Raw genomic sequence first — 22,213 nt, forward strand, 5'->3', positions numbered from 1 at the left:
TTTTTTTTTTTTCATTTATTTTTATTAGTTGGAGGCTAATTACTTCACAACATTGCAGTGGGTTTTGTCATACATTGACATGAATCAGCCATGGAGTTACATGTATTCCCCATCCCGATCCCCCTTCCCACCTCCCTCTCCACCCGATTCCTCTGGGTCCTCCCAGTGCACCAGGCCCGAGCACTTGTCTCATGCATCCAACCTGGGCTGGTGATCTGTTTCACTATAGATAATATACATGCTATTCTCTCGAAACATCCCACCCTCGCCTTCTCCCACAGAGTCCAAAAGTCTGTTCTGTACATCTACGTCTCTTTTTCTGTTTTGCATATAGGGTTATCATTACCATCTTTCTAAATTCCATATATATGTGTTAGTATGCTGTAATGTTCTTTATCTTTCTGGCTTACTTCACTCTGTATAATGGGCTCCAGTTTCATCCATCTCATTAGGACTGATTCAAATGAATTCTTTTTAACGGCTGAGTAATATTCCATGGTGTATATGTACCACAGCTTCCTTATCCATTCGTCTGCTGATGGGCATCTAGGTTGCTTCCATGTCCTGGCTATTATAAACAGTGCTGCGATGAACATTGGGGTGCATGTGTCTCGTTCAGATCTGGTTTCCTCAGAGTGTATGCCCAGAAGTGGTATTGCTGGGTCATATGGCAATAACTGCATTTAACTTTTTGAGGAATGGCCAGATTCCTTTCCAAGGTGATTACACCACTTTACATTCTTACCAGCAGCGTTACAGGGTTCCAGTGACTACATGTTCTCATCCACACTTAATATAGTCTTTTTAATTTTAACAATTGTAATGGATACATGGTGATACCCTTGTTGTGGGTTTTTTTCAGGTTTTATAACTTTTTATTTGCATATTACAAACCTGTACATTCCAATAATTAAAATCATCGGAACAACAAAAAAATGGCACTCTGATTAAACTGCATTTTACAGCCCACAAGTCAGCTTGGACCAGCTTGCTTTTTATTCCAGATTTCACTCTCATTCCATCCAGCTTTCTCCTTCACCAACAAGCAAGTTCTTCTCCTTCCCTGCTAGCCAGACAGACAGGTGGGAGAGGCAGGCGTGGCCTATGTTGTCAGTAGTTCTCCATTCTTTGATGTGAAAAGGGGTAGCACAGTCATTTAAACTTGATCCAATCTCTTTGCATATTACAAAGCTGAACAGCTAAAAGAAATAAAATAAGACAATGCTTATGGAATATACAATACATACTGGCGGCACACATTTCATCACGACTCGCCTGCTTGCTTCTCCTCTTCAATCATTTCTTTTGAAGGCAGTGGATTTTTCTCTTGCATTTCTGCTTCATTCAACGTCAACTTACAGAATTTCTCAATCTCAGCCATACCGGGTTTGTAAGACATGGCTGCAGAGGGAGCTGAGCAAGCTGTGAGTGAGTCAGGTCTGCAATGGCAGCCACGGAGTCTTGATGTGGTTTTAACTTGAATTTTCCCAGTGAGTAATGATGTTGAACATCTTTTCATGTGCTTATTTTAAAATGCAAGCTTTTATATTCAACATCACTGTTTCCCAAACAAAACAATGTGATTCTTTTTAAATGAAAAAAATAAAATCACACCAATCCCTAAACTTCACTTAAATAATTTTTATACTGTTATGTATGTACCTATATATGTGGTTTTTGGCCACACCATATGACCTGTGGGATCTCAGTTCCCTGACCTGGGATCAAACCTGTGCCCGCTGCACTGGGAGCACAGAGTCCTAACCACTGGACTGCCAGGGAAATTCCTATTTTTATTATGATATTAATAAAGTGCCGATATAAAATCAGGCAAACATTTATTTTACTTATTAGCTTTATGTGACTATAAAAATTAAAGACTAAATCTAGGCAAAATATGGCACAAATGAACTTATCTATGAAATAGAATATGAACAATAGTCATAGAGATACTGCTGCTTGCTGACCCGAAATCACTACTTGCAAATTTAATTGAACTCGTCATAGTGTGCCATGATATTATGTGGTCCTCCCTTGGCAGGTATTAAGAATTTTTGTGGAAGGTCTGCCTTTACTCTTAAGCATGAGACAAAGTAGTTCTTCTTGGCTCCAAAAGAGTCATAAACACCAATGCAAATGTAGGCCTTGGCATTGCGTGGCAATACTTGGTTATAAGAAGAAAAAAGATGATCCAGAAGATGCATGTATTTTTTTTGTTAGATTTTCATCAAAACAAACAAACAAAAAAACCACAACACTGAAATACCCTTATAGACAACAACTCATTCTCTACTATTGAACTATAAAAAAGAATGAAATAATGCAGCAGTGTGGATGGACCTAGAGATTATCATACTAAGTGAAGTAAGTCAGAAAGAGAAAGACAAATACCATAGGATACCACTAACAGGTGGAATCTAAAACATGGCACAAATGAACTTAACTATGAAACAGAAACAGAATCATGGGCATAGAGAACAGATTTGTGATTGCCAACGGAGAGGGGTTGGGCGTTAACAGATATAAGCTTTTATATATACAATGGATAAACAACAAGGTCCTCCTGTATAGCATGAGAAATTATATTCAATATCCTATGATAAACTGTAATGGAAAATAATTTAGAAAAAAAAGAATGTATATAGGTATAATTGAATCACTTTGCTGCATAGCAGTAATTAACACAACATTATAAATCAACTGCACTTCAATTTGAAAAACATATTTTTAGTGATTAAAAAAAGAAGAAAACAAGTCATTCCCTAAAGACAGGGCTATGGATTCCAGGCTTGGGCAGTCACCCTAGTTATAAAAGTTCCACATTGGGATAGGGAATCCTAAGCTGTGTTGACTTAACCAGACACGTCTCTTGAACCCTGAATCCAACACTTACACTGCCCTGCAATGCTAATGACTCATAGTTTGTCGTGTTACTTGATTTTCCCCCTCACAACCTTGCAAGGAAGACAGAGCATCACCCTGAGTTGCAGATGAGGAAACAGAGGTTGACAATTCAAGGCGAGCCTGGCCAGGTTCCCAAAACAGAACCTGATGGCTGAAGACTAAAATTCTTTTGAGTCCAACCTACAACTTATTTCCTACATTACATGACTCCCCTGGCATTATTACTAGAAGCAGCATTCTGGAGAACATATAAACCTGGGACTTCTTAAATAGCTCTTCTTATGATCAAACAACCAAATGTTTTCCACCCATTTCATTGCCACTAATCCAAAACAGATTCAGTGCCCTTTCCCCTATAATTCATGTCTTTTTTTCCTTAGTTGTCTCTTTATCCTCTTCAATAGGAAACACAAAGTCCTGGGCACACAACTGGGTATGACACAACCCAGCTGCCACCCACCATGAGGCTACTGGCCATCATGTAAAAACAGAGACCCCCCCTTCCTCCACCATTTCCACAGAACTAACACTGATGTCTTTATAGTCACACCATCTTTCTGTATCCTTAGCACATTCACAAATGTCATTAAGGATGTCACATTTCTTTTCCAGGTGGAACTCTTCAAACAAAGCTCTAAAAACAATGAAACAATGACATCTGCCACTCATTGAGCTTTTGTCTCATGCTAGGCCTTATACTAAAAACGTGCCTCTTTTCCAGGCCATGTCCTGACGTGGCACAAACTATCACACTCCCATTTTGGAGACAGTGAGTTTAGACAGTGCCAGTGTTACACAGCTGATAACTAGTGCAGCCAAGAATCAAACTCTAGTCTTTTAAGTGCCAGTAATGTGTGCATTTCATTATCAAGTTAATAGTACATCTGAAAAGTCATTGCCAATTTCCCCAGGCTGTAGGGAATAGTTCCTGCCTCTGAAAAGTGACACCCTTCAACTCTCTCTCTCTCGCCCTATTTAACACTTCTGACCTTGCACTATCGAGTGAGCTGTGCTGAACAATCCCTCAGGCTCTCATACAGGCATTAGGACACTGTTAAAATTTCTTGTTGTTGTTCAGTCATGAAGTCATGCCCAACTCTGCAACCTCATGGACTGCAGGATCCAGGCTCCTGTGTCCTCCAGTATTTCCCAGAATTTGCTCAAATTCATGTCCACTGAGTCAGTGATGCCATCCAACCATCTCCTCCTCTGTTCTTATCTCCTCCTGCCTTCGATCTCTCCCAGCACCAAGGTCTTTTCCAATGAGTCAGCTCTTCACATCAGGTGGCCAAACTATTGGAGCTTTAGCACCAGTCTGTCCAATGACTATGCAGGACTGATTTCCTTTAGGACTGACTGGTTTGATGTCCTTGCAGTCCAAAGGATTCTCAAGAGTCTTCTCAAGCACCACAATTCAAAAGCATCAATTCTTCAGTGCTCACCTTTCTTTATGGTCCAACTCTCACATCTGTGCATCACTACTGGAAAAACCATAGCTTTGACTATACAGACCTTTGTCAGCAAACTGATATCTCTGCTTTTTAATACAATGTCTAGGTTTGTCATAGCTTTCCTTCCAAGGAGCAAGCATCTTTTAATTTCATGGCTGCAGTCACCATCCACAGTGATTTTGGAGCCCCCCAAAAATAAAATCTGTCACTGCTTCCATTTTTTTCCCATCTATTTGCCATGAAGTGATGGGACTGGATGCCATGATCTTAGTTTTTTCATGTTGAGTTTCAAGCCAGTTTTTTTCTTCTCCTCTTTCACCCTCATCAAGAGGCACTTTAGTTCCTCTTCAACTTCTGCCATTAGAGTGGTATCATTGGCATATCTGAGGTTGTTGACATTTCTCCTGGCAATCTTGATTCCAGCTTGTGATTCATCCAGCCTGGCATTCATTCATCTACCTTTTTTTTTTCCCCCCACTATGTAGGTGGATGGAGAGGACTCAGGTCCTTTCCTTTGCCTAGTGTCCTCAATTCTGGAATTGGCACCCACAACCATGACCACCTATTCTGTGAGTGGTCAACCATGGTGTCCACTACCTTCCCTGGTCATATGAAAGAAAGTATTTCCAAATTTCCCTGCAATATCAGTTGATCCAGAAAGGGAAGCTGATCCAAGCCAACTTCCCCATAGACATTTTCATGATAAAAAGTTGGTAGAAAAAAGAAGGCATGGAGTGCTATTCATCAAGGATTTTTAGCTTTCTGACTTCAGGGCATTGGGTGAGTTTATACCTCCCATCCTCTTTGAATTTAGATGTGGACAAATGACTTGCTTTGGCCTAGAGATGTAAGCTAGTGTTGCTTCTGGAAGAACCTGTGGAGGCCTATTTGTGATTCTGCTTGTTCCATCTGACCATTGCAGCGATCAAGGAAGCATATGTTAAGATGAAACCTCCCCCAACTTGGGTCTCTGAGAGACTGTTTGAGAACAAGCCCCAGTCAAAGCACAGTGGACATGCAGATAAGCATTTAATAGGACTGAGGAGCTGTTTGTTACAGCAACTAGCTCTTCCTGAGGGAGAAGAGAATGTATGTTGTGCAGGAAAATCAACACTTCATCCTCTAAATAACAGGAAGCTTTAACCATAAAATTTCAACTCCTAGACCCCTCCTAAATAGGAGGTTTCAAAAGCACACACTCAGAGCAGGCTAAAAATACTGATGTTATTGTTTCAAAGGATCGATTCCATTGTGGCCCAATACCAAACACATAGTGTTCATTCTTTTAAGATATCTGTGTTGTTAAATATAATATTGAAGAAACCATTCCAACTTCTGTATTTCCTTCTTTGCTATCTGCCAAAAATATATCACAGAATGGTGTTGAAGGATCTGGCAAGAACCTTTGCAAAAAGCTAGAATCTGCCCTATTAGCTGGCTGCTTGTGACTCAGCAGGGGGATGTGAGCAACCAGCACTTTGGAAGGCAGATCACTGCCTATTAAATCTAACAGTGAGACGAAGAAACAGGGCAAATGTACCTGGCCTTGAGGAAGTTTCCACGGAGAGGTTGTCACAGGCAACTGGAATTCACCAGCAGTACCAACTAGAGAAGTAAACTGCTTCTCTCCACCACTTAGAGGAAATCTTTCTCAACCACTCAAAACCCATTGCACCAACTCCACAAGCACTACTTGTTGCAGCAAGTGGTACTTGAAAGGTCAGTATTGGATTTTTTTTTTTTAAGTAGCTCAAGTGACCTCTCCAAGGAGAAATCATTTAAAAGTGGAGAAGTCACCTGGAATCCATACTCACTGCAACAAAGATTCTCTGAGAGCAGAGGAAGATGAGCTAAGTGGCGTGATGGATAGGTCTATATTAGAAGGAAAGGATCACAGAGTTTCTGGTTAATGATGGCTCCCTGTCATGCACAACATAACCATGGCTCTCACCCACCTTTGAAAGTCCAAGCCTCGTGTTATCCCTCAGCAATTCTTTCAGCAGCTATGTCTGAAACCTTTGCCTTTGTCTAAGTTGACTTAGAGGTCATATGATCTCTGGCTAGTTACCTAAAATCTCTGAGCCTCAATTTCTCCATCTATAAATTAGGACTAAGAATGTTGTAAAGATTAAATGAAACCAAAATATAAAGAGCTTAGCAAGGCCTGGAACAGAGTCAGAGCCCAATAAATGTTTCTGTATTCTTTGGTAGGAACTTGTGCATCTACCTGTGTTGCATAGCCCTTTCCTTTTTAATGTTTTAAGGGGTTGAAGCCTTTGTTTTATTTCCCTCTTTAATTCAAGGGCATTGCATTATGTGCCAGGCACTGTCCTTACAGATTGTTGACAATGATGAATGAGACAGATTTCCTTGTTCCAAAAGGACAATGCAATCAGAATGTAATGCAGAAAAAGGGCTGTGGCACCAGGAAAGAGGGTTCCAGTGGTCTTACCCTGAACAGGGGTATTTGAAGGTTACCCTCTTCCCAGGCCCAGCTACATCCCAAACAGGACCTGCAAACATCACTCAACAGGTATTAAGAAACTAAAGGCAAACTCCCCACCCAGATTCCAGTGCTATGAAAACTGGCCTGAATGAAGGAGCTCCAGAAGACATGAGTAAATTCTGAAGTATTGGAAGTGAGGGCTTGAGATGGGCATGGTTTTCTTGCTTGTGTACTGGAGACAGTCATAACAAAAAGCATAAAAACAGAGCTTCTATTCTAATAAAATTGGGAAAATGATTCCAACTGTTGTATTTTCCTCTTCACAACTTCTGCAATCATTTCTCACTGCATGCTCAAGTCATAAAGCTTCACTTGACAGTCTCCTTGCGTTTCAAATCTGAATTTATTGCTTCAACAAAGCATGTACATTTTATTAGCATGACCATACACCCTGATTTGGTTATGATAGTCCGGCTTTATTCCTGTTGTCCTGAGGTAATTATTAATAGCACTACCTTTCACTTGCAAAGGTATCTGAGCTTGAATGCTAAATGCATTTATACAGTCAATCTAATTTGCTTTTAAATTTTTATTGGAGTATAGTTGAATTCCTGGCATGCTGCAGTCTATGGGGGTTGCAAAAAGTTGGACACGACTGAGCGACTGAACGGATTCCTGATAGTTGATTTACAATGTTGTGTTAGTTTCAGGTGTAGAGTCAACCTAATTTTGGTAAATCTCTCTAAAATTTGAAAAAAAAATAAAAGCCTAAGGGTATTTTGATGTTGAAGATACCTTAACATTCTGAGAAGTTGGACTCATTTTCAATATCATTCGTATTATAGATTGATAGAATCATAGTGACAATCATTTATTTACCATTTATTAAAAAGCAAGTTCACTTGTCATTATGGTAATTTGTTGATTTTATTTCACATATAAGTTTTATGGTTTTATTTTTAACCAGCTTCTATACATGTGGAAATGAGGCATGAGACAGAGCAATGGCCTGTGGAGGAATCAACCAGGGGTGGGAAGAACAACGCTGTGGAAGGAAGACACAGTCAGGATATCCAGGGAGATGAAGACGTTAGTAAAAGAAAAAGAGGCTGGCAACTGAGCACAAAGCAAAGACAAGGAAGTCTGCTTCGTTGAAGGACAATCATAGCCCTTGGCTACCACCTTATAGAAGTTGAAACACGAACACTTCTTGGCTTTGGAGTCAAATATTTAAGTCAAATATTCAGCAGCCCAGAAGGTTACAAGAAGTCCTGAAGTCCACTGACTCCAGAATACTGGGATACAAGCCTTTGCAATAATAGAGTTTCTTATCATGTCAATCATCCCCACCTCCAGCTTTTTTTTGGCCGTACGCTGTCTCTCTAGAGCTCTCTAAGGCAATATCAAATTAAAAAGATAAGCATGACTTTTAAAAACCCAAGGGTAATTAAAAATACATTCAAGAGTTATCATGGCCTGCAAAGTCCCTGCTATGGCTCCCATCTCCTCTCAGATTAATCTACTAGCTGATACCATGAAGCGTGGCCAGTGGATCTGAGCACTGGGAGATGGATTCGGATGTCTCCTCTTGCATTATTCAAGTTCTCACTGCCATTAGCACCAAAGTCTCATTTCCAGCATCATGATTCATCTAATCCCCCCATATTTCCACAACTAATCACATCTTCATGAAATTTAATTTAATGTAATTTAACGTAACACTGCCCTCTTGTGCCTCACCATGTGAGGGCCCTTTTTGGGCAAAGATTATCCTTAATTAAAAATATATATATTATATATAATAAAATTTATAATTTCAGTACCTTATTGAACTTTATGCTGGAGAGAGGAAGATGTATGTTTTATCTCCCTTCATCATTTATCCCAGTCTTCTGTTATACTGGTTTCCATCAATGATAACTGCTGGCCAAGGAAATCAATTCTAAAGGCAGACTTTAACATAAATCCACATGTGATTATTTTAAAGTAGCATATGGACGGAAATAGCAAACAATGAATCCAGGCTGCCCAGGAATGACGAGTGCAGGAGAAACTGAGTAAGAAATCAGGAAATGAAAAGAAAGTTATTAAATAGACTTGCCACAGCTGGCTTAGTGATTTCAATAGACTTGGTTAATGGGAAAAACAATCAGAGAGAGTCCTTTAATTGCTTTTCTGCTGAGTTCCTTTCCACATCGCCATGTTTGCAGAGATTAATTAAGAGTTTCAATCACAACCTAAAACTAAACTCAGTAAGACAGATTAGAAAATTTTTTTAAATGGTGGCATGCTCTAAAGACTTCTGAGCAGTATATTTCATAAAATTGATGGTCAGTGGTTCCAGTTTGCAAAAGGTTATTTGTAAGGAATATGTAATGTAAGGGCAGAACCTAACATCAAAAAACACACAAAATGCCACTTTTTGAGTCATATTCCTAGCAAAAAAAATTGGGTTTTAGTATTTTCCTCTTGATAAGTCAGCACTCTGAGCAAATAATGATGGGTAGGAAAATGATCCAGAAAGCCATGGATACTCTCTATAAGTCACAGAAACAAAAAGGATGCAACCAAGCTGCCCTCTAAGAAAAAGTGAAACAGAAAGGGACTGCAGAGACACCTCTGGAGGCATGTTCTTCACTCTTCCAGGGACAGAGCTTCTAAGAATTGATCTATTTCCATTTGGTTTTCTAACTCCAGCATCCATCTTTGGATGAAGAAGATGAACACTTTGGCCAGGACAGATGTCTAAGGATTGCATCACAGCAGGGATGCCTAAAAAAATCCAGTCTTTGTGTTTCTTTTCCAATCTCTTACTTATCCTGTGCTTTCTGATGAACTCTTTTTATCTAGTCCAGAAGTTTCCATTTTTGCCCAAGGGTTGGTACATTCCTGATGTCCTGAATGGCCAAGATGCCCCCTTTCCCTTTATCTTGTATTACCACATTTTTATTTTTAAGTATTACGCCCCCTGCCGGTCTCCTTCATACAGAACCACCATCAGTGTTGCATGACAGAGAAGCAAAAGTATTCTTAAAAGTGATGACAGGGTCATATTACCTAGGTCAGCAGGTGGGAACAATCTTCCCTGAGGATGTTTACTCTCCTTGAGAAAAGATACCCTGATTGGGTAAGGAAAAGGAATAGAAAAGAAGGATCATTTCCAAAGAGAGGTACAGCAAAGGTTAAAATCATAATAAATAGGGAAGTTTGATCTGTTGAGAGAATTTTAAAAGAGTTAACATCATCAAATAAGCAGGAAACAAACAATGCCACACATTGAGACATGGGAAGGTTCTTTTTGCTCCATTTTTCAGGAAAGAATAAGAACTCATCATCATCATACTATCACACTCCTCTTTCTTGATCTTAAGTACCTCTGTTCTCCAGAGCACACAGAGTTCTATACCCTCTGCCTATCAAAACTACATCTCAACCACACAGCTGATAAAACTTGGTCGCATGGAGACGTGACTACAAAGTGTAGCAAGTCGGAGTCTCATAGACTACAAAACCCATGGCATCTGTAGATGGCCTGGGTTCAAACCCAGTATTTCACTCTGCCTTTCAGTTTCCTCATCTGTAAAGTGCAAGTATTAATAGTGCCTTTCCGGCAAGGCTTTTGTGAGGATTTCTAAGATACCACACTGCTTAACAGGGTACCTAAGGCGTCACAGCAAAATAATCTTAGCCATTATTTGCATTTCAATTATGCACAGAACTTTAGGCAGAAAGAACAAATGTGCTGGCATTTTAGGTACAAGTGGGCTGGAAAAGGGGTATGCCTTTTGTTCACCTCAGAGTCCTGTGCAGAGCTCCAACTTAGCATACTGAAAGACCAGGCTTACTATCTCATGAAACAAAGCAAGATACATTTCATAAACCTGTATCAGTCAAGGTTGAGTTTGCAGCCACCTTGCCTGGGGACCAACCACACCCACCAGCGTCCCCACAGCAATTATGGCCAAACCACACTGGAGAGGCAAACACAAGGGACACCCCTGGAGCACCTGGCTTTGTGACCAGGAGGTATTCTGCCAATGGGCCCCACAGGACACATTCTATTCAAGGCCACTCTTTCCAGACTAGGAAATTGTAGGTAATATACCTAATACATAGAAACACAGAGAGTTAGAGAGTTAGCAAAGTGAGAAGACAAAGGAAAACCTTGAAAATGAAAGGATAAGACAAAGACCTCAGAAAAAGAACTAAATAAAATGGAGATAACCAATTTATGAAACAAAGAATTCAAATAGTCACAAAGATGTTCACTGAGCTCAGTGAGAACATCAACAAAGAGAATAAAAAATATTTTTAAATCTGATCTAAAGAATGCAATAAGTGAAATGAAAGATACTCTGTAAGGAACCAACAGTATATTACATGATGCAGAAAAACAGATGAGCAATGTGGAAGATGGGGTAGTTAAAATCACCCAATTGTAGTAGCAGAAAAGAAAAAAAAAAAACATTAAAAAATGAGGATACTAGAAATCAACGCAGTTCAGTTCAGTTGCTCAGTCATGTCCGACTCTTTGCGACCCCATGGACTGCAGCAGGCCAGGCCTCCCTGTCCATCACCAACTTCCAAAGTTTACTCAAACTCATGTCCATTGAGTCAGTGATGTCATCTAACCATCTCACCCTCTGTTGTCCCCTTCTCCTCCTGCCTTCAATCCTTCCCAGAATCAGGGTCTTTTCAAATGTCAGTTCTTTGCATCAGGTGGCCAAAGTATTGGAGTTTCAGCTTCAACATCAGTCCTTCCAATGAACACCCAGGACTGATCTCCTTTAGGATGGACTGGTTGGATCTCCTTGCAGTCCAAGGGACTCTCAAGAGTCTTCTCTAACATCACAGTTCAAAACCATCAATTATTTAGTCCAACTCACATCCATATATGACTACTGGATAAACCATGGCTTTGACTAGACAGACTTTGTCGGCAAAGTAATGTCTGCTTTTTATTTATTTTTATTTTTTTCTGCTTTTTAATATGTTGTCTAGGTTGGTCATAGCTTTTCTTCCAAGGAGCAAGCACCTTTTAATTTCATGGCTCCAGTTACCATCTACAGTGATTTTGGAGCCCAAAAAAATAAAGTCTCTCACGTTTCCCATTGTTTCCCTATCTGTTTGCCATGAAGTGAGGGGACCGGATGCTATGATCTTAGTTTTTTGAATGTTGAGTTTTAAGCCACTTTTCTCACTCTCCTCTTTCACTTTCATCAAGAGGCTCTTTAGTTCTTCACTCTCTGCCATAAGGGTGGTATCATCTGCATATCTGAGGTTATTGGAATTTCTCCCAGCAATCTTGATTCCAACTTGTGTTTCATCCAGCCCAGGATTTTGCATGATGTACTCTGTATATAAGTTAAATAAGCAGGGTGACAATATACAGCCTTGATGTACTCCTTTCCCGATTTGGAACCAGTCTGTTGTTCCATGTCCAGTTCTGACTTTGTTGTACACTTGAAACTAATGTATGTCAACCATACTTCAACTAAAAAAGAAATATATTAAATACTAACATATAAATACTGAAAATAAAACAGAGAAAAAATCTGACCATACCACCTCCCTAATGAACATCTTTCCATGGCATGAAAAGATTAGCTTAAGGATCTGACCTATTAGATTAAGGATCTGACCACTACTGACAAGACCACTTACAGTGTTGCTCCTGACCAATGTACTATAGGGCTCCCCAGGTGGCACTAGTGGTTAAAAAAAATTTTTACCTGCCAATGCAGGGGATGGAAGAGATGTGGTTCAATCCCTGGGTTGAAAGATCCCCCGGAGGAAGAAAATGGTAACTCACTCCAGTATTCTTGCCTGAAAAATTCCATGGCCAAGAGGAGGCTGGCAGGCTACAGTCCATGGGGTCACTAAAAGGTGGATATGACTGAGCATGCATGCACCCTGATGAATAACTCATAGAAATCCTCTACAAACTGTAATGGGTATCACATTGCTTGAGGGACTTGTCAAAATGCAGATTCTGATTCAGAAGATCAGGAATGGGGTCTAAGATGTTGCATTTCTTACAAGTTCCCAGGTGATGATGAGGCTCTGACTTCAAGGGCCACACCTTGAGGAGCAATGAACTACAGCTTTCTCTCAGGAGCAGGCCAAGCCTCTTTGCCCACTGCAAATCTGGAATGAATGCCATTCTGTGCTGCTTTCAAGTACTCCATGAATACTTTAATCCTAATGTTCAGTATACTTGCATTTCTCCCTCATAGTTTGCAAGGAATTTGAGGACAGGAAATTCTTTATTGTTTATAAACCATGGACATTACTCAGTGCCAGGGATAGATAAAAGGATGGATGAATTTATGGATGGACAGAGATATATAGGTAGACAGATGAATGAATGAATGAATGAGGGGCAGATCAATCTTTTCATCTAGACACATATAGAAGTTTTACTTGAATAAATTCTTAGGAATTTTCTAAAATACATTTAGCTAAATGCAAAAAAAAAAAAAATACATTTAGCTAAATGCATAGTGACAAAAATCACCATGTGTGCTCATTAAAATCCCACACAAAAAAATGTCAAGTATCTCTAAAAGCAGAGCTCCTCTTCCCAAGAAAGGCACTATATCCTCTATTTTGACTTCCAACCATGCTAGAGAGCTGACAATACAGTCTTCTTAAAAAGTTGTTTGAGGGTATCTTCTTTCACTGTGCTGTATGATTTTATTCCTGTTTATGTAATCCACAAAATGCATCTCTGTTTCTACCACTGTAGCTACTGTATTATAAACTAAATTATATAACAAGATCAGCTGGAATTTATTAAGTACTTTTTATCATCCAGGAACCCTGTTTAGTATTTTTACTTTAAACACCTCTTAGAAACAGTATAATGACCCTAATACAGGATACATGACGAGATTAAAAAGGTTGTGTTAGCCACCCAAGGTCAAAGAGCTAGAAGTAGAATGGAACTTGGAACCCAGGACTCTCTGACCTCAGAAACCATACTTTTAACCTCTACATCACAGAACCTCCCAAGGAACATGCTTTGGTCACTCACAGGCACATCAAAGCCTTTGGGACATTTGTCTGGAGAGAACTCTGGGTTTGTCACCACTTCACTGGATGACCATTGGAAATGTTCATCACTGAAATTTCCTTGACAGAAGAACATCACTGCATTATTTCCTAGAGGGTAAATTACACTCAATTTAGCCCCAGTTCCCATCCAGATCTTTGGAAATTCACCCTCCTAGACAGTCTTAAATTTCTTCACTTCTGTGTCTTATTTTATTAAAGTAGTGGTGGAGAATCAATATGTATCTGGTAGTTAGTAAATGGCACATTAAAATACCAAACATTTCCAGAAATCATAAGTCTCCTCCTTATAAACACTAAGGTGTTTTCCTTAGTGTTACTTACAATTTCTGGAATTTCCCTGGTGATCCAAGGAAGTGGATCAAGTCAAGGGGCTAAGACTCCAAGCTCCCAATGTATGTTCAATCCCTGGTCATGGAACTAGATGCAATTAACAGTTACCTGATGCAATTAACTTACCTGATGCAATTAAGAGTTTGCATGCCCCAATGAAGACTGAAGATCCAACATGCCACAACTAAAGAGCTCATACGCCACAACAAAGATTGAGGATCCCATGTGCCACAACTAAGACCAGTTGCAGCCAAAAAAAAAAAAAATCCCAAATTCCACAGCTGTCCTCTTGTTACCTGCATGGCTGCTGCTGAGACTTGTCTTCATCTGAGATTCAGATGATCTCAGTTTTAACTCACAATTACATTGCCCTCCCAGTGTCTTCTGCCACTTTCCCATCTCTCCTATGGCCCCAGCTTCCATGTGTGTTCTGTTACCCTTTGTCAATCCAGATGAGAAATTCAGTCCTTTGCCAGTTTCTGCAAAAGCAATGCTGGAAGCAAGGAAGAATTTATTAGAGGACTGGGGACCAGGAGGACAGTCACATCAGAACTGCCATATCACTAACCTTTCTCCTTACTGCCCTTCTCAGTCATTTCCAGGAGAAACCTATCTAGTCCCTCTCGAGTATGCAGAATAAATACACCAGACACTGATGTTCTCGTAATCAGCAACATTTCCCTCTTTTGTATTCTAATAGAACCCTGACATTTTTAGCAGTTCAACTGTACAAGCAGCTCCATGCTTCAGAGGACACGTTCCCTCTCACCAGCTCCAAAAACAGGCTTGATTTATCAAAGAGGAATCTCATTCCCCTTCCAGTGATATATGCAGGTAGGAGCAATTGATGGGCAATGAGAAGTGAGGCAAGGTTTGCTGGGGGGTTTCTGGAAGAGGTGAACTCATTCAAAGGAGACAGCAAAAAACAGAGACAGTTTCTTTTCTTTCCTTAGCCTTGGTGACAGGATGTGACACCTGGAACCGCTGCAGCCATGTTGCTACCAGAGAAGGTAGCAACCAGAAGGTAGCTACCAGAAGACTTTGAGAATATCAAAGCAGAAAAATGGAAAGAACTCATGAGATCGAGATAGTAAGCTCACCAAACTTATTTTATTTTCTTCCTGGGCACCAAGGAAACCATAGTTAATAGCCTCCCCTGAAGTTAGGCAGTGCCACAGGATTGAGTCCTGACTAGTGCGTTATGGGTGGAAACGATGTTTACAGCTTCTGGACCTGGGCTGGAAAATGTCCTGCTTGATCCTTCACAACCTTCTGCTTCTCCACTGTAGAACAGATTGTGCCAGGATGACTGTGAAGCCATGTTCAAGATGGCAGGACTATAGCATAAAAGGAGGCAAGGTCCTTGGATGTAGTAGAAGCCTCCATTTTCATAGAATGCTGCATACATGAGCAGTGCTGCTGTATTGTGTGAAGCCCTTGAGATCTCACAACTAGTTTGTTGTAGCCTATTATAGACTGAATCTTTGTGTCTTTCCCAAATTTATACCCTGAGATCTAATTTCCAGTGTGATGGTATTCAAGGTGAGGTCTTTGCAAGGTAATTAAGTCATGAGGGTGAAGCCCTCATGAACAGGATTAGCGTCCTTATAAGAAGAGGCCAGAGAGCTCGTTCTCTTTCAGCCTTGTGAAAATACAAGAACTTGGCAGTCTGCAACCCAAAAAAAGAGCCCTCAACAGAACCTGGCCATGCTGGAACCCTCATCTTGGACTTCCAATCTCCAGATTTCTGTTGATTTTAATTCACTCAGCTCATGACATTCTGTTATAGTAGCGCAAATGACAAAGACATGGCACACAGCATTTCCTACACTAATTAAAATAACCAAATTCCTTGGGTACTGAATCAACCAAACCTGAAGTCTTTCTAATATTAGACTTTCAACTCTTATGAGCCAAGTTTTCTTTAATTTTTAAACCTATTTGGGGCAAGACCTTATTTTTCCTTTGATACAAAGCATTTTAACAGAGAAATTCATATGTTTACAGTCCCTACTTTTATACATGCATAAACAAACCCACCTATATGTTCACAAAACCAAGGCCAGGATTCACCCTGTTAAAGATGATTATCGGTGTATGTAAAAACTTTTTGAACACTCTTTAGGAGTAGTCTACTTTCTAATTCTCACCATGTGATTTTCTGCCCCTCTATTGGCAAGATAGATCTCTGTGCTTATTTCTGCTTGACAGTCCAGTCAATTCTAACCAGAATCCTCTTCCAGACAGCCAGAGCACCCACAGCAACGTGGGCTGTGCAGCGGGCATTCTGGAATCTCTCGCTCAATAAGTCTATTGATCAGAACTCCTTGAGCAGTTTCCTCAGATCGCACAACAAACTGGATTTTCGCCTGAGTATCATCTTTTCAGTTCTTGGTTCAGTGGTCTTCCCTTAGGAGAAGGACCTTGAAGTGATGCTACCCTCCTTTTGCACACACTTTTATCTGCCCCCAATCAAAAGGTGCCGTGTGACTTTTCTCCCATGCAGGAGTTCCAGTGCGGCCATGGGGGCTCCGTTGCCCCACCTGGTACTGACGCATGAATGGATCCACACTCTAGCGGGTACCAGACTAACTCAGTTGGTCTTCCTGCAGCTCTCGTGGGCTATGAAGACAGAGGAGATGTAGAGAGGAAACAAAACATTCCCAACAAACAGCATTATAGATATATATGGCAAGTATTTACATATCCTCCCTACTTATGGTATTTTCCCTTATAAAATAAAATAATCTTTCTGACTCTAAAGTCTTTCCTGAAGCTCCTCCTCCTCATTCCTCACATTAGAATTCATCATTTCCTCCTTTATGAACCTTACTATGGTACAAATGGTCCTTTGGCATATTCTTTGATGTAGCAGAGTATACAGGTTAAGAGCTTGAACTCTGGAGCCAGACAATGTAACCTCTTAGGCCTCAGTCTTCTCATGGGTAGAAAAGGGTAATAATACTACTAATTTAATCAAGTAGTGGGGAACATTTATTGAGGAAATTTATTTAGTGTGCCTAGAAGAGTATGTGGAACAGACTAAGTGCTAAATAAATACACATACAAGTGTTTGTACATCTGTCTCAGCTCTTCTGAGATTATAAACTCCTTGAATTGAAGAACAAAATCTTATCCATCTTTATCTCTAGTAGTATGTCCTAAGTAGTGTTCTGTATGTGTTGATTGAAAGAAGGAATGAATGAGAAATAAGTAATTGGAAGAACATCCAGCTGTGTCTATGGCTAGTAAGCAATTATTTAGAGACAGTTCCACTGAAAATCACAGCTTTATAGCCAGAGAATTCCAGTCTTTGTTTCATTTGTCATAATCCAAACCAAGTGTGGTTCTGTTTTCTTGGCACCAGCGAGCTTTCTGAAGCATTTTCTGCTTCCACCCCTGTCCTCAATCCCCACTCCTGCTCTGGCCCTTGGCCTGGGTGAAAACATCCTGCTTAGATAACTCATCCTTCTAAGGCAAGATGTTGGTAATAAACTGTTGAATGATAAAATCTGGTTATAAAACTGCATTATAGAATGCCCATTTTGGTAAGATATACATTTTATATACATACTAAATGCCCAGATCTATTGTTTTTGCCTGAACATTAGACCCATATAATGACCCCTGCCCAAGTGCACTCTTGACCACTGGAATCAGAATCTTTGGAAGAGAAACATAGTCATTGTTATTCCTTAAAAGCTCCCCAAGTGATTCTAAAGATATACTGATATGTAATCAGTGACCGTCTGCCTGGTAGAATTTCTGGAGCTGCTATTTTCTTTTCTTCGCTTATCTTTTTCTTTCCTTCTATAAACATGTATTGGTTTTATGATAAGAAAAAAAACTGTATGATCAAAGGGACAGTAGGAAGGAGAGTAGAGTGGAGACAGTTCTTAAACATCAGCTAGCTCCTTACTGGAATGGGAAGAGTTTCCATTCTAGAAACACTTATATGCTACATTGTCTAAATTGAGATTCCACAAGAACTCATTAGAAGGGCTAGTGGCACAAAATACCATTGTATACTGCAGACCAACACCAACCCATGAACAGATAATTAAACATTAAACTGGGCAACTCTAAATGATAAGACTCATTTTTTAACCGTATGAACCTTGTTAGGTGGGGCTTCCCAGGTGGCCTGTCAGTGCAAAAGATGCAAGAGATGTGGGTTCAGTCCCTGGGTTGGGAAGATTCCCTGGAGTAGGAAATGGCAACATGCTTAAAGCCAAGTTTTAACTGTCAACTGCCATCAGACCTGAACCAAAAGAAGACACTGCACACAGGAGTCCCCTGACAGTCCACAAGGCTGTGTGATTAGGAAGCAGATGGCAACGGTTACTAAATGGACAAACACATCCAATCCTCGCCAATGCACAGAATTTGAAAATTATCTCTGAGCTGTCTCTAGAGTTCAAGATAATGATAAATTTAGAGACTTACATAAGGAGTGGTGTAGATAGGGAGATCTGAGAAAATCCCACCAGTAACATATGCAGGGCCTAGGGCAAGAGTTCAAGTCAAAATCTACATACTATAGGGATCTGTTTTATAAGTCAAGCTAACAAACACATTTAGATAAATAAAAGGAGATAAGACAATCGAATGCAATGTGTTACCCAAGATTAGATCCATTCACTATAAACGACATAATGGAACAATGAGCAAAACTTGAATGTGGTCTATGAATTAAATGATAGTCATTTATAAATGTTAACTTTGTGATGTTGATGGTTATATTCTAATTATACAGGAGTATGTCCTCATTTAGGTCAAGTATACTCCAAAGTACTGGGGGAATGAATGGGCTCTATGTTTACAATTTACTCTCCAATGATTAAAGGTGGGGAAAAAGTTCTTTGTGTAGTTTCTTCAATTTTTCTGTAAGAAGAAATTCAAACATTGTTTTTAAGTAACCCTTCATCCTGAAATTCCACTATTATTGACATTACTAACTGTTTCCACTAGAAGAAAGTATCTTCTTTTGGTTCATCTTTTTAAACTACTAATATTCCTGAAGGAGAATACATGTTCAATCATTCATTCAACAAAATTTTACCCATCTATTTGATGATTATTTTTTAGTACCCATTATGTGTCAGGAACTATGTTAGGCCAGAGGGTTACACTGGCAAACAAAATTCATCTTGATCCTGACCCTTTTAGGCTTCTGATGTAGTAAAGGAGAAACAAATTAATCCAAAAGTTGCACAAACAACTATAAAACTCCAATCATGACAAATATTGTAGAGAAATAAGTGATGCCACAACAGAATATGCTAGAGGAATGGACCTAGTTAGTTTCTTTGGGGCACTGAAAATAAAAGAGATATGCCTCACAGCATAATAAAAGGAAAAATACAAATCAACTTTTTTATGATCTGAGAAGTCTAGTAAGAGGAATGTGAAAACAATGCATTCAGGGTTTAAAGGAGGGTTTGATCTTAATGTGAACAGCAGGTCATGGATTGAGTTTCACTTCATCCATATCCTGAAAAATGAGTACACGAAGACGTGCATCCAATCCAAGGAATTCAGGTGAGCAGAGGCAAAGGCGGTTGTAGGGAGCAGGGGTACCAGGGCTTGGTAAGAGATCAATAACACAGTATGACTGTCACACAAACTCTCTGAGAAAGTATGGCAGGAACAATGGCTTCAAAGGCAGGTTAAGATTTGACTGAGAAGGACCAAAATTTGACTTTTCTTTCTCTAGACAACAAAGAGCCAATATACTTTGTAAATAGTACAGATGTATAGCCACTCCTTTGTTTAAAGTTAACTACACTCATCCATGGAGTTGAGATTTCAAAATGTTGAATGGATAAATGAGTCTTACAACTGAAAATGTAACTATTAAAAATACTGTATGAACTAGCATTCATTGTTGATATGACCACATCAGTTTTAAATGACACAACCTCATCCATCCAATGTCCAACCTACTATCACAAAGGGCTGAACTCTCCACACTCCCACCACAAGGAGCTCCAATGTATGCCTGAAATGAGCCTCTGAGAAGCCCTCCCACCATGAAATGTGTGTTTCTTTTACCAATGAAATGTGGATCTCTGTGACAAACAAGACGCTACAATCTTCATGCTCAGTTTTTAAAAAAGAGACGGTTTCTAACTATAAATTCAGGAGGGGAAACTTAAATCAGGTTAAATTACACAACTATGAGTCAGAACTCTATCACAAGTGACAGAAACCCAACTGAAACTGGTATAAGCAAAAGGGAAGCTATAAGATCATATAATGGAGGAATCAAATGGATAACAGACTTAGGCATAGTTTGACCCAGAGGTCCAAGTAAAGTCAAAAGAAATCTGTGTCTCCCTCTATTTCTTGTATCTTCCTGAGTCTCTTTGGCTTCTTTGTTAGATAGGTCCTCTCTTCATGGTTGCAAACCATCACAAGCAGCCCTTGTTGTTCAGCTGCCAAGTTGTGTCCAACTCTTTGCAACCCCATGGGCTGCAGCACGCCAGGCTTCCCTGTCCCTCATCATCTTCCAGAGCTTGCCCAAATTCATGTCCATTGAATTGGTGATGCCATCAAACCATCTCATCCTCTGTCCTCCTCTTCTCCTCCTGCCTTTGATCTTCCCCAGCATCAGGGTCTTTTCCAGTGAGTCAGCTCTTTGCATCAGGTAGCCAAAGGATTGGAGCTTCAGCTTCAGCAGCAGTCCTTCCAATGAGTAATAAGGGTTGATTTCTTTTAGGACTGATTGGGTTGACCTCCTTGCTGTCCAAGAGACTCTCAAAAGAGTCTTCTCCAGCACCACAGTTTGAAAGCATCAGTTCTTTGGCACTCAGCCTTCTTTATGGCCCAACTCTCACATCCATACGAGACTACTGGAAAGACCACAGCCTTGACTATATGAACCTTTGTCATCAAGGTGATGTCTTCGCTTTTTAACACACTGTCTAGGTTTGTCATAGTTATCCAGCAAAGAAGCAATCATCTAATTTCATGGCTGAAGTTACCATACACAGTGATTTTAGAGCCCAAGAAGGGAAAGTCTATCACTGCTTCCACCTTTTCCCCTTTTATTTGCCATGAAGTGATGGGACCAGATGCCATACTATTACTTTTTTCTTTTTTTAATATTGAGTTTTCCTTTTTCCCTCTCCTATTTCACACTCATCAAGAGGCTCTTTAATTCCTCTTCACTTTCTACCATTAAAATGATATCATCTGCGTATATGAGGTTGTTGATATTTCCCCCGGCAATCTTGATTCCCGCTCATAACTCAACCAGCCCAGCATTTCGCATGATGTGCTCAGTGTATAAGTTAAATAAAAAGGGTGACAATCAACAGCCTCATCATAATCCTTTCTCAATTTTGAACGAGTCCATTGTTCCATATAAGGATCTAACTGTTGCTTCTTGACCTGTATACAGGTTTCTCAGGACAGGTTAGATGGTCTGGTATTCCCATCTCTTTAAGAGTTTTCCACAGTTTGTCATGATCGACACAGTCAAAGGATTTAGCAAAGACAATGAAACAGAGGTAGATGTTTTTTTCTGGAATTCTCTTGCTTTCTCTATGATCCAGAAAATGCTGGCAACTTGATCTCTGGTTCCTCTGCCTTTTATAAATCCAGCTTGACCATCTGGAAGTTCTCGGTTCATATACTGCTAAAGTCTACCTTGAATGGTTTTGAGCATAACTTTATCAGCATGGAAGATGAGTGCAGTTGTCTGGTAGTTTGAACATTCTTTAATACTGCCCTTCTTGGGAATTGTAATGAAGACTGAACTTTTCCAGTCCTGTGGCCACTGCTTAGTTTTCCAAATTTGCTGGCACACTGAATGCAGCACTTTAAGACCATCTTTTAGGATTTTAAATAGCTCTGCTGGAATTCCATCTCCTCCACTAGCTTTATTGGCAGCAGTGCTTCCTAAGGCCCACTTGACTTCACACTCCACCATGTCTGGCTCTGGGTGAGTGACCACACCATCATGTTTATCCAGGTCATTATGATCTTTTTTGTACAGTTC

The 22,213-nt window shown here is 39.9% G+C and overlaps 1 protein-coding gene and 1 long non-coding RNA gene across 2 annotated transcripts in view; both read right to left on the minus strand.

Annotated features, from left to right (window-relative positions):
* LOC122424909 overlaps positions 1 to 1,159 on the minus strand; it is a 6,317-nt gene extending 5,158 nt beyond the window's left edge. The window contains exon 1 of the long non-coding RNA XR_006264607.1: positions 1,077 to 1,159. This is a non-coding gene — a long non-coding RNA (uncharacterized LOC122424909). The remainder of the gene's footprint in view (positions 1 to 1,076) is intronic.
* Positions 1,160 to 1,264: 105 nt separating this feature from the next.
* Positions 1,265 to 1,399, minus strand: LOC122424907 (thymosin beta-4-like). Its single transcript, XM_043443171.1, has one exon. It carries the CDS (start codon positions 1,397 to 1,399, stop codon positions 1,265 to 1,267), a length of 135 nt encoding a protein of 44 aa, XP_043299106.1.
* Between the last annotated feature and the right edge of the window lie 20,814 nt (positions 1,400 to 22,213).

This window comes from Cervus canadensis, chromosome 22 (genome assembly GCF_019320065.1).
Source record: "Cervus canadensis isolate Bull #8, Minnesota chromosome 22, ASM1932006v1, whole genome shotgun sequence".
Classification (NCBI taxonomy): Eukaryota; Metazoa; Chordata; class Mammalia; order Artiodactyla; family Cervidae; genus Cervus; species Cervus canadensis.